The 12348-nt window shown below is 41.8% G+C and overlaps 1 protein-coding gene across 1 annotated transcript; it reads right to left on the bottom strand.

Annotated features, from left to right (window-relative positions):
* Positions 1–7296: 7296 nt before the first annotated feature.
* On the bottom strand, positions 7297–12148 carry tent5aa (terminal nucleotidyltransferase 5Aa). The gene is made up of 2 exons (XM_083918737.1): positions 11017–12148; positions 7297–10629 (listed from the first exon to the last, which is right to left on the bottom strand). The coding sequence occupies exons 1-2, from the start codon at positions 11440–11442 to the stop codon at positions 9850–9852; spliced, it is 1206 nt and encodes a 401-aa protein (XP_083774863.1). The 5' UTR covers positions 11443–12148; the 3' UTR covers positions 7297–9849.
* Positions 12149–12348: the final 200 nt, after the last annotated feature.

The raw sequence follows: 12348 nt of genomic DNA on the forward strand, positions 1-12348 counted from the left end.
ACTAGAGAAAACAGAGGAAAATTATCCCGTTATCACGAGAAAACGGAGGAAAGTTACCTAATTATCACGGGAAAACGGAGGAAAGTTACCTTATTACCACGGGAAAACGGAGTAAAGTTATCCCGTTATCACGAGAAAACAGAGGAAAGTTATCCCGTTATCACGAGAAAACAGAGGAAATAAAATGAATGTAATGTGTAACCCTTTAGGGCTTCCGTGCTCTGAATGTTGAGTACATCTCCTTTAATCCGAGTCTTGTTTTCACCATTGCTCACATCGAGTTGGGGACTTCAGACTTTAATGACTGTATACCCTCCATTCAAGTACCCTCATGAAGTTTGCAGGTCTTATTTCTGCCGACAAAGAAAGCTGGCTCTCCTCCAGCAGCACATCTTCTCACACCACAAATCACAATGCAGGATCCCTCCATGTCTGTTTTGTTTCAGCTCAGCACTGATTTACTATGTGACTGACATCAAACTGGCAATGTGACAGGGAGAAATTGCAATCACATGAGGCTGCACACATGTCAAATAATGCTTCATGTTTTTACTGTAAAACTAAATCCTGATTCACTGTATCACCCCCCCCCCCCCCTTTCTCTCTATCCCTAATACTCTTCACACAAACACACAAACACACAAACACACAAACACACAAACACACAAACAGAGCGCTCATGAACAGATGCACACCCATGAGAGTGTAATGTTGTTTACTCTGGCTGTGTGACAGGGAGTCATTTTATACTCTCTTGTCAATAGAGGTTAACACAGACCTCCCCACACATGCAGGCATCATATGAGAGACCTGTGCAGTGGCAACTGGCTGCTCTCAACAACACACACCCATGACACACACACACACACACACACACCACACAACCAGCACTGCTACAGAAACATTAGAATACCAAAATCTGTCAATTAAACTAAACATTTTTTTGTTAAACCAGCTGGAAGAATGTCTAACATGACTCATTCCATACATTTATATAAAATTATATTGTTCAGATATTAAATAATCTGCGTGGTTATTTCCAGAAAATGTCAGAAAATGAAACTGAAATGATTTTACAGCATTGGCACAATTGTTTATTTGCTCTCGATAAATACAGATTCTGTAAAAAAAAATAAAACTAATCATCATTAGAATAATTCACTGATCAATTGCCTTTGCCCCTTCTGTGGAGGATAAAGTGGGATTACATTTTTTTTTTAAATCAAACAATATGTCTCGTAAAAAAAAACATATTTTTACAGTCACATCATTATGAAAAGTAGAAAATAACATTTATATTCCTTATTTTTCATAATTTAAACGCCTGAAATCAGATAAACGAAATAAGTTATTATATTGAATGTTTTGCTTAAAGTTGGAGTCTGCAACATTTGTTTGATCATATTCACTAAAACTGACACTCTGCTCCAATAGAACAACATAAATCATCCGGTTTTAGAAAAAAAACGCGCCTTTACTGTAAGTGCACCTATAGAGCTTGTTGTTTGTTTTGCAAAAATCCACCGCGCCCGTATCATCCTGTCCACTCAGCTCAGGACTGACTCTCAGGCTCAGTTTGTGCACACGCAACAAATCCCCCCTCCCGCCTCACTCATGTTACAATATCACACGCTTCAAGCTAGCCATACGCTAAATGACGTTAGCAGTTGCTATCTATGAGTTAACCAGCCTACCCCCATTCAGTGTGTACTCCATGCTGTTTATTGTTCACAGGAATTTGGTGCACGTGCACTGACTTATCATCAAAACATTATTTTTTTTATCCAATGCTGCTGGTTTCAATAAACTGTTTTAAAATAACAGTATTTCTAATTAATGTTCACAAATTAACTTGTGTGTCTTCTTCAAAGACGCTTTATCACTACTCAGTAACTCTAGTCAAAGTTACTATGGCTGCCAAATACTGTAATCATCAAGTTAAATGAAGTTCATGTCCATGTAGGAAACTTTCTCTGTTATATCTGTCCTCACATATGTGACAAACATTGCAGAAGAATATGAGGTACTACTTATATTACTACTACTCATATATTCGTATTATCAAATATGTAGAAGACGCTTCTGACCACATGTGGATTATTAAGATGGACTGAGGAGGACTCTCCCTGTCTGTACCTCTGCCCCAGTTGCTGAGAGAGGACGCTCATCTGTCCTGCAGGTTCTGAGACTTACATAAGATAAACCTCCTAAACTCAATGACACTAATCTCTGACAAGAGGATCACCTCGCCTACCTACACTCCTTCCCCTTCTCTCTCTCTCTCTCTCTCTCTCTCTCTCTCTCTCTCTCTCTCTCTCTCTCTCTCTCTCTCTCTCTCTCTCTCTCTCTCTCTCTCTCTCTCTCTACATAAACACCTCTTTTATGATCTGCTATTTTTTCTTTCTACACACACACAATTGTTCTTCCTTTACCATATTGTCCCTCCTCTCTCAACCCCACCTGTAACCTTGTCCAGAATCCATGAATCACTGGGCTCCATTCAGTCGTCTCAGCTCTGTATTTCCTCCCTGTTGATGCTGTCAGCTGAGGTGTCCTCTTAAAGGACTCGGTAAATCTTCAAATAAACAGCCATCAGCTCCCACCGACACCTGCTGCTGACCTCCATGTCTGTGTTTCTCTTCCAGTGTCTGGTTTCTTTTGTGCTCCCCATGGAGTTTCTCACAGGTCAGGACTAAACTGGTGTAACACAGAGTTGTCCTGCATTACTGTTTGTTTTTCACACCTATTGCTACAAAAAACTTTCCCAGGCCGGCTCAGATTTGCTCCAAATCTGCTGGAAAAAAACACCACAACGCAGTGAAATTTCAGTGAAGACGAGACTAATTTTAGCTTGTGCACTTTATTTTTTAACTTAAGGATTCTATTAAATCAAACTTTATTCATCCCCTTGGCTTTAAAATTTAACTTCCACACATATAAAAGTTACATTTCTACTTTAATAAAATGTCTCAACTCAAGCAGGATAATGAAAGTATTTTATCTATCAATGCAGTTAATTGATCACTCGATGGTCACAGTAAGTTTATTTAAAGCTGCATTCTTTTTTTTGGTTACTGTAAATAATATAAATTATTATCATTTTAGTTGCTATGGCTAACATATTAGCAAACATTTGCAGTTTTCACAACTAGCCGCCAACATCAGCATTAATTTGTGTTTTGAGTCATCTGACGAATGGAACTCCAATGTGAGTCTGATTATAACTCTGTTTTGGTCTCCACAAGTTCAGGAGAGGACTATCTGGCTCACCATGGTCAGCAGCTAGCTGCTAACTTTGGTGCTGGGCATGTATGAACAATGTTTATCAGAGCTTTATTTGCTGACCACTCACTGAAAGATAATAAAATAGCTGTTGGGAATAGTAGACAGCTGATAATTATCTGTGGGTTTGTCACTAGTAGTTACATATTTTACATTACGTGCAGTATTTTGATCCCAATATAAAAAAAAATGGTTAGTCCAGCTTTAACTTGAGCAGGACATTATAGACATTTTCCGCACCAGTGATTTTTGAAGCAATCTGATTTCATGGTCAAGCAGGTGAGTGGACTTAAAGATGAACCGAGGCCAGTTTGATATAAGTTAATGATTGGGACACTGAAACTCTACTATGATAACCTAACATACCCATCCAGTCTTGCAACAGGGGCGTTCCTAGGGGGGCAGGGTCCATCCCAGTAAGAGACCCACAGGAGTTTCTTTAAGAAGCCTATATAGCATAAGAAACTAGAGGACCTAAGGCAACCATTGGTAACATCATGGTTAGCTTATCAGGGACGGGGGTAAATGAAGATGCAAAGTTGGGGTACGCGAAAAACATCTGATATGAGTAAAATATCTGAATGAAAATAGGTTCTAAGGGTACCCACAAGTCTACCCTTTACAGACATGTCTGCTTTATGATAAAATCATGCAATTTCTTTCATGCAGTATAAATCTTTTTTTTCTCACCTATTTGAAATTGATGTGTTTGAATATTTCTGTATGCTGGGGTCCATAAACAAGCTTGAATTCCATAAATTGGGTCTGACTGTATAGCTGAGACTCTTGTGGATTCACTGAGCTGGATTGTATCCATGTGTGGTGGTGTTAGTCCTCATAGTAGCCATTTCATTGTAGTGGGAGCATTTTTTGAAACTTGAGCTCACTGTGTAAAATGAGCTGTTGTGACCTCTAGGATAATCACAGCCTCATGAAACTTTACAACCACAAACTAAAGACTGAGGGCATTCAATAAACATATTCAGTCTAGCTTTACAGCTGAGCCGACTACAGCCTCTGAAAGACAAATTGTTGGTGGCCCGACCGGCGACCTGTCAGAAACATGAGATTTTAATGATGTTCCGACGTGAATGTCACTTGCACATAATTTAGGCCACCCCTGGATAAGTCAGTGTGCCATTTGAGTCTGGATACCTCACTGGTCTGGTATTTCTTAAACTTATTGTCAATATACGAATAATATCACCCATCCAGTTATCTCTGAGAAATGCAATGCATGAGCCAAGCTCAGCCTGGGAGGACACAGGAGCGACATATCTACTGATGTGATTGTAGTTGTGGTGAGGCGTGGTGTGAGAAGTCCCAGATCGATTCTGATGATGTTGTACTACGAACAGTAGTGTGCTGTAGGTCCAGAAGTCTGTGACCTGCAGCTGACTCTTCATCTCCCTCATGGCTGTTACATAAATGATGAATGTTTCCTTACTGTTTGTACAGAGTCATCCCTTTGGAATTTGTTTACAAGCCGGCTTGCTGTGTGTGTGTGTGTGGGGGGGGGGGGGGGGGGGGGGGGGGGGGGCTGTCTGCTCAGTGTCATCCCACACTGCTTACATAATGAAAAACATATAATGATGAAATGTTCTTATTACTGAGAATAAGCCACATTGTAAATCGAAACAGCACGCTAGCTTGGCCGTGGTCACCGCTCCTCACCAGTGGACTGGACTGAGTTTGGTCAAGCCACCCTCCAAACGCTCCCCGCTTATTCCATAAAAAATTGAATCTGGAAAGAATTCTTCACAGAAAAGAGAGGAGGAAAGGAGATGAATCCCAATCCTTGCAGTGGAAAAGCCATCAGAGAGGGAGGAACTGCAGGATGAATGACAAGTGTCTAAGCTTTTACTCAGAGGTAAACAGGTTATTATAAAGACATTCACTGGCTCATACTGTGTGGATTCACTCTGGTCGGCTTCAGCTATCGCCCTCAGCCAGCTGGCTACTGCGGGAGGAGTCTTTCACAAGTCACTCTTTAAACTTTGAAATCAAAGCTCCCTCAAATTAAGAGGGCTATTTCATTTGATGCTGCATCTTAAATTAAGGACCTTAGATTTAGGCCCTTTGGCGCCGTTGCAACATCAATCTGACTTCTTTACAGCAAACCACAAATGAGAAGGGTTCTTAAGAAGAGATTAAGTAAAGTCATGCTTGTAATCGAGACTAGAAGCACCACAAGGTATAAGATAAGGCTGAAGGTAAAGATGATGGCTGTGATGGTGTATGCTTTAGCGTGACTTTGAGGTTATAGTGAGTTTTAGTGGTTTTAGAGCACGTATTGATGATAACAGCCTCTGGTTATAAGAATTCTATACTCATAACACATAAATGTTAAGGTCTTGTCCTGATGAGTGCAGTACAGATAAGTACGACAGTATTAGTACTGTACCATAGTCCTAGATGGATACTCAAATGAAGCGCTCTGGCCAATGGAGGCAGTGTAACAAGCTGTAAGCACAGATTGTTGTCTTGTTAAGTTAAAATAGGGTAAGCAAACGGTTGCTTGTTTGCATTGAGCTGTCATCAGCATTCATTCGAAGTTGCTTTCAATATTCACTCTACTTTTAGCTCTGTGTTTGGTCTCTAACAACTTCTGAGCAAGATCAATGGAGAGGAGCTAAATGCTCACATATCTTAACTATTTTGTCACTAAGGGTGTCTGCCATTTGGTGCTGAACACGTAGAATGGAGTGGGTTTTCTGAGCTTTTGTGTTTCAATAAAGTTTACAAAAGAGCAAAGAAAAAAAGTCAACACACATAGTGACCGTGAACGTGACAAGATGGAGGCTCTGAAAGAACAGGCTCATCTGCAGTTACATCTTACCACCACAGAGGCCGCTAGAAACAACGTATCTCAAATCTTACAGATTATGACTTTAACCAAAACAATGACCTGAACACAGCTGAGGAGAACTGTAGTGTCAAGAGATAATTCTTTGTGTGCACTCGTTTGTCCCTTTGGGTGGCACTGTTCACATTAACTATAGTAATTTGATCCATTGGTAGGACATTCCTGCATTAATGGCCATCATGAAGATTTTTAAAGGATGGTTGACATTTTTTCTTAAACATTAAAAGTGTTTATGGATGCTGCATTTGTTCTCCTTGTCCATTAAAAGTTCCCTTCCTAATTAAATTCCCCTGTAACTGACTTGAAAAATGTGATGCTATGCTTTACGAAAAAGGCTAATAGAACTTTAAATATGGAACTTACACAACACATGCTGTTTGTGCATATGCCTTCACAGTCTATTCCATTCAGCCTCAACCTGTCAATCATTCCTTCAGTGGTCCAGATTAATGAGCTTTAAATGCGCTTATGTGAAAGTTACAATGTCCTTATCATGTCTGCTACATATATAGCACTGTGTCATACGTCTCTTACTCATTCTGTTTTCTTCTCCACATCCCTCTGTATCTAGGACAGTTTGTCATGTGAGCATGTAACAGTCAGATCTGTTGTGGAGAGTTCAGTTTCAGCCTGACAACCATGCCACAGTTGGACTCTGGTCTCTGCAGGCTTTAGAGCTGATCGTCACTGCATTGCTGTCGGAGTATGGAGGGGCCTGTTAACAGAGAGAATCTGATGAGCAGGCAAGGATATTCACTCCACAAAAGCGTTGAAGTCTCTTTTTGGGTTGGATGCAAATCCCCTCACATTCAACAACAGCTCTTTCTGGCAGCAGCGGGCCAGTTCTGGACGGGTTTCTGGCTGGGCCTGTTGGGCCCGGCAGGGCATGGCAGGGATTTGCCTCTCTGAGTGGGAGTGAATGGCTAACATCAGGGAAAAGAGACACTTACTGTCCCTTGAAAAAAAAAGAAGAAAGAAATCTGAAGTTAATAGACAAATGAGCATTTTCCCATGTTTAGCAGAAGATTTCTTTTCTGGACCAAACCAGCACAGTCAACTTGAGTTAGACTCAAAGGAAAAATGAGAGACACGACAAATCTGGTCGTCAGATATTTTATTGATGAAAACATCTTTAACCTTTTGACCCATTGGACACATAACATAATTTAGCAAAAAAGCTATCGAACATATCCTTTGAAGCCTGATCACAGATTCAAAAGCACTGCAACACCACGCAGTGTCTGATACATTTATAAAAAAATAACAATCATAAAAAATATACATACAAGACAAGGATCTATTTCTGTCTTTTTTCAATGTGTGATTTGCAAAAGACTGCATGAACAGAAAGAGATATTTGAGACGATGCATACAAGACAACGCAGTAACTCACATTCTGTAACTGACAGGCACAATCACTAACTGCTGTTAGGACTTCACTGAGTATAAAATGACAATACATTGTCTGCACAATCCACAGGATAAAATCGACGTGGACAGTCACTGAGAAGATGGAATGACCGAACAGAGCTGTTATGGATGATCAGAATCAGAGGATGAGAAAGCGAGAGAACTATTGAGTTGATGCTGGTATTCTGGGCCTAACAAATGTTTGTATGCTCGTAATTACCATTTATTGTTCCTTCCATCAGGAAAGGCTGCAGTATAATTTGCATGGAGTAAGTGAGTTGGAAAAGCTGAAACATGTAATCATACATATATACAAAGTTCTTTAAAATGGTGTGGAATGAAGCGTAAAAAAAACATGAATAAGCATCATTGAATCAACCTCAAAAATGAAACTTATATTCTCCTGAAGCTGGTGAGAATGCATGCAAATTTCTTCAGTTTCAACTCTTTTTTTTATTTTAACAACAATCACATGATTAAAAAAGAGAGCAAATGCTTAACATAGAATGTTTGTGTCTCCCTGAAGAAAGGGGAAGCTGCAGCACTGTCTATTAAGTTGTAGTCTGACCTTAACAGAGACAGCTTGTACAGTATAGCATGGTAGCCCTAGAGAGATAAACCCCATCACCAGCTGCACCCATCTCTCCAGACTGACTCACTCTCCCTCCTGCTTTTGAACCACTAATTTTTCCGTTGTATCTTTTTTCTCCCTCTACTGTCTTTTTTCCCATCTTCTGTATCAACACATCATCTTCCTCTACATACACATAAGGCTACATTAAACTTCAGGGCTATCAGCGGGACCAACAAAGTATTTGGCACAACATTTTCTGAACCCTGAACAAAGGGTCTGCAGACCCAACCCCAACTAAGTTCAAGCTCTTCAGCAGCAGACGAGGAATTCCCTGCCAGGGTGCTACAGCAAATAGTGTTTCATCATCAGAGGTGAAAATGTCCTTCTACTGTAGGAGGAAGCAAAAGGAACACACACCAGCTCTCTGAGTGCAGTCTCTCTCTCTCTCTCTCTCTCTCTCTCTCTCTCTCTCTCTCTCTCTCTCTCTCTGTCTCTCTCTCTCTCTCTCTCTCTCTCTCTCTCTCTCTCTCTCTCTCTCTCTCTCTCTCTCTCTCTCTCTCTCTCTCTCTCTCTCTCTCTCTGTTACTGAACTTTATCTCAGATGAGAAAAAGAGAAGCACCACTGTACAAAATATACATTGAGTTCTGGGTAATTGACATTTTTCTTTGTTACTGAAGTTCTGAATGAAAAATGCTTGTCATCCTTTTTCATAACAAATATGCAATGCCTTTATTAACTTGTCACGTGCAATACAGCACATTCGGTTTTTCACACAGAGTACATCAAATTTAATTTCCAAATATCCACATGAAAATGTGAACCGTCAACTGCACATTTGACTGCTATTTTACTGCAAACGCCATACGAACGCATGGTGCTTTTCGTCTGAACTTGAACAAACACTGACTGCATGATTTCACATGTACATTCACAAGCCTCAGGGGTGCTATTGTCTCGTGTGCCAAACAGAGTGGGGCTAATTCTCAAAAATCATATGGCCTGCTCATTCTTTTATAGGCACTTAAACACACATATGTTCACGTATACAAATAGACATAGATTCATATTTAGTTCACCCCCCCAACATCAAAATAGAGTTTTAATGTTAGAAAGACTCCAAAAAAGATTTGGTCTGGAAACAACCATAATAATATCCAAATACGAGGTGGAGTTGCCAGTTTGTTATCCAAACTACTTTAACAGCATTTCACCTCAGTTAAGCTGATGTAAAGCAGAGTCTAGGGTGCTTGTTTTGGAGCGTACACACAGAGATTTCACCTCGAGTGTGTGTGTAACTTCAGGGCACTGACACAGCCGCGTGGTCTGCTGCTGAAACAGGCTGGCTAATCAGTTCTTGACAGATTCAATCAGTTGCGCGCTGTTTCAATGACAGTTCTGCTGCTTGCATTTGGCCATGACACACTTATTTCCAAGCTACGCAAATTAGTCTTTTCCCAACCTGGTTGGCCTAGGCAGGATCAGTGGATGTTTTTAAGAAATGTGAGATATTCACATTGAAATACTTACTCGAAGTGAAAGCCAACTGTTCATACTTAATGTATGATCAAAAAACACAAGCTTTGATGCAAAACATTAAAGAGAAGACTCCTTTTTCTGTCAGCTGTCAAAGACTGGGCAGGCTTGAAGCGGCGACTGTGCTGCTCAGTCCTGTTTAAACAAATCAGACTCTCTCCCCCACCTTTCCTCGGGGCTGACTCAGTTACAGGGCAGCCAGGTGGAATAGGCAGCCTGCTGGCAAGCAAATACCGGCTGAACCTGTGCTATGTAGTAGTTACTGAAGTTGCCATCTGTCACATAAGGAGCAGGTTGGTAGTAACATGTAACATTAGCCACGTTGGGGATGACATTCTGCTCTGCAAGAACGCGCACCGCCAGCATGGCTATGAGCCCTAAGGTCTGCCGTCTCTCATGTCCCATCAGGCACACCGTACTCTCGTTGACCACTCCATGGAGGGTCATCAGGTAGTCGTACTTGCGGTCCTCCAGGCCCACAAAGTGGTTTTGAAGATAGGACTCCAGCTTGCGCTGCTGCTCACCAATGTCAGGGAAGTCAATGAAGAAGCGTGAGCACATGTAGCGCTGCAGGGACTTCATCTCTGACTCAGATGCGGCCCGGAAACCCCTCACCAGCAGGTGACAGTACTTCAGCAGACCCCCGCCTCGGATCTCCTCTGGGTTCCGGGTGCAGATGACCTTGTGACGTAGGTGATCCAGGGCCTCTCTGAAGTCCCCGTACACGCTCTCGCCCATGATGGTGGGGTGGAAGGTCTCAGCCATCGGGTTCTCTGAGCACTCGTAGAACAGCAGCAGGGAGTCCAGTTTGATCTGAAAGGAGTCCACACTGAACTCAAACTGCCGCCGAAGAGAGTCCACAAACTTCAGCTCCACATTCTTTCCCCGGTTGTTGGAGAGGGAGATGAGACTCCAACGGTCTGAGTCATTGCACACCTTCACCATCTTCTGCACATAGGCTTCCTGTGTGTGTGAGGGAGGGAAGAGCATATATGAGGAAAAAGCCTTAAAAGTACAATCATTAGTTCAATTTTGCATTTTACAGCTAGGTTTAATATTTAATTACCATTTTCTATATAAATACAAATCTTGTCTTATTATTGCTATAGACCCCAATATTAAAGACCATACTTGGATGTGGGATCTATGTGGCTGAGCTCAGGATCCATTCCAAATTGGTTTAGCTTAATCCTTTTACAGAAAATCCTAATTTTATTATCACTAAACTGATCTGATTGCTCATTAAACTGCGCGTAATGTGCCTGAGGTCAAACTGGCACAAACGCATTTTATTCTTATCACATGTCTAAAAGTAAATAACAGAAGGAAGAAAAAAAGTTGTCAATGTACCTTTAACGTTAACGGGCTTATTTTCTCTTTATTCACACAGTCGGGTAAAAAATCCAGGAGACAGTCCAAAACTATGTCCTTCACAGTCTGGAAATCACTTTCACCTTTCATGTCTGCGCAAAATATGAGGTCAAGGTCCTTATAGCCCAGTCCGCTGTCCCCGTGCAGAATGTGGCTGGCTGCAGAGCCGTTTAACCGAACGTCCCGGACGTGGATCTGTTTCTCCTCCATCCGACTGCGCACCACTTTAACGATCTGCCGCGGCTGCATCTCCAGAGTGGGAAAGTTTCCCCGGCCGTGGATCGGGATGGTCTCCGTCAGGATGGCGTCCAGCCGCTGCACTTGCTCCCAGTTGAGCACGCTAACGTTGCTGCCTTCGGTGTCGGACATATTATTGGTAGTGGAGCTACTGTCGTCCTCTGACATGGTGTAGGGTGAAGAGTCCTCAGCGATTTAAATTAAAAAAAAAAAAAATAGTTTTCTCAAAATTGTAACAAATCAGTGATCGCGTCTTTACGCACAAAATCTATTTGGTTGACTGTAACTTCATCCGCATCCGGATTCCTAATATCTGAAGTTGTCCGAAATGACTGTAAAAAAATGGAAAAGAATAAGAAAATATTAAAGACCCAAGGCATATAGTGATAGTTGCAGCAGTGCGTTACAGTTTGCTCAATAAGCCCGTGGTTGGAGATCCAGAGGCGCAGCAGTCGAGCTGGAGGTTGTGTTGAGGGAGAAGTGCAGCCAGTCAAGAAGAAAGAAAACGAGTCCTAACTTTTTTCTTGTCTTTCTCTGTGCTTTTAAAACATTTGCCTCTGTGTCGCTGTCAATGCGTCCGAGCGCTGCGCATCACAGTCTTTGAAGGTCGCTGATGATCCAAGAGGGGGTTTGCTTTTCCGGCTGTGACTCCATCACCCAAAGGCACGCCTATGATTTTATGAATTTGCATGAATAAATCACACTTTGGCACAAACCTCCCTCCAACGATCAACCCCTCACAGGAATCCTCTGGATTTTTACGCACAGCGCCTACATATTTTTAATTTCTCTTCTTGCTGCCAAGTAATAATCCCGTTAATACAGTTTGAATGTGCTCAGGAAATCCACCTTTCTCTCCCCAACTCTGTGTAGTTCGACATATTTTTCCCACTTGTGGAGAAATTAACCGTTACCTGCCCACTTGACACGCTGCGTCCTTCTACTCCAGTCAGCTCTGTAGTCTGAAGATGTCAGCTGTACTTCACCCCGCCCCCCTCTGGCAGTCTGCTGTTCGCTGAAAACCCTGCTCAACGAGAGCGCACTGTAAGACGTTATGAACCAGCTCCCCGTCCG

Source organism: Echiichthys vipera (assembly GCF_963691815.1).
Source record: "Echiichthys vipera genome assembly, chromosome: 8".
Lineage (NCBI taxonomy): Eukaryota > Metazoa > Chordata > Actinopteri > Perciformes > Trachinidae > Echiichthys > Echiichthys vipera.

Excerpts from the sequence above, each read along its gene's own strand:
- tent5aa (XM_083918737.1), bottom strand. The coding sequence starts at position 11,442 with ATGTCAGAGGACGACAGTAGCTCCACTACCAATAATATGTCCGACACC. Across the intron at positions 10,630-11,016 it reads TAAGCCCGTTAACGTTAAAG|GAAGCCTATGTGCAGAAGAT; the intron begins GTACATTGACAA and ends TCACACACACAG.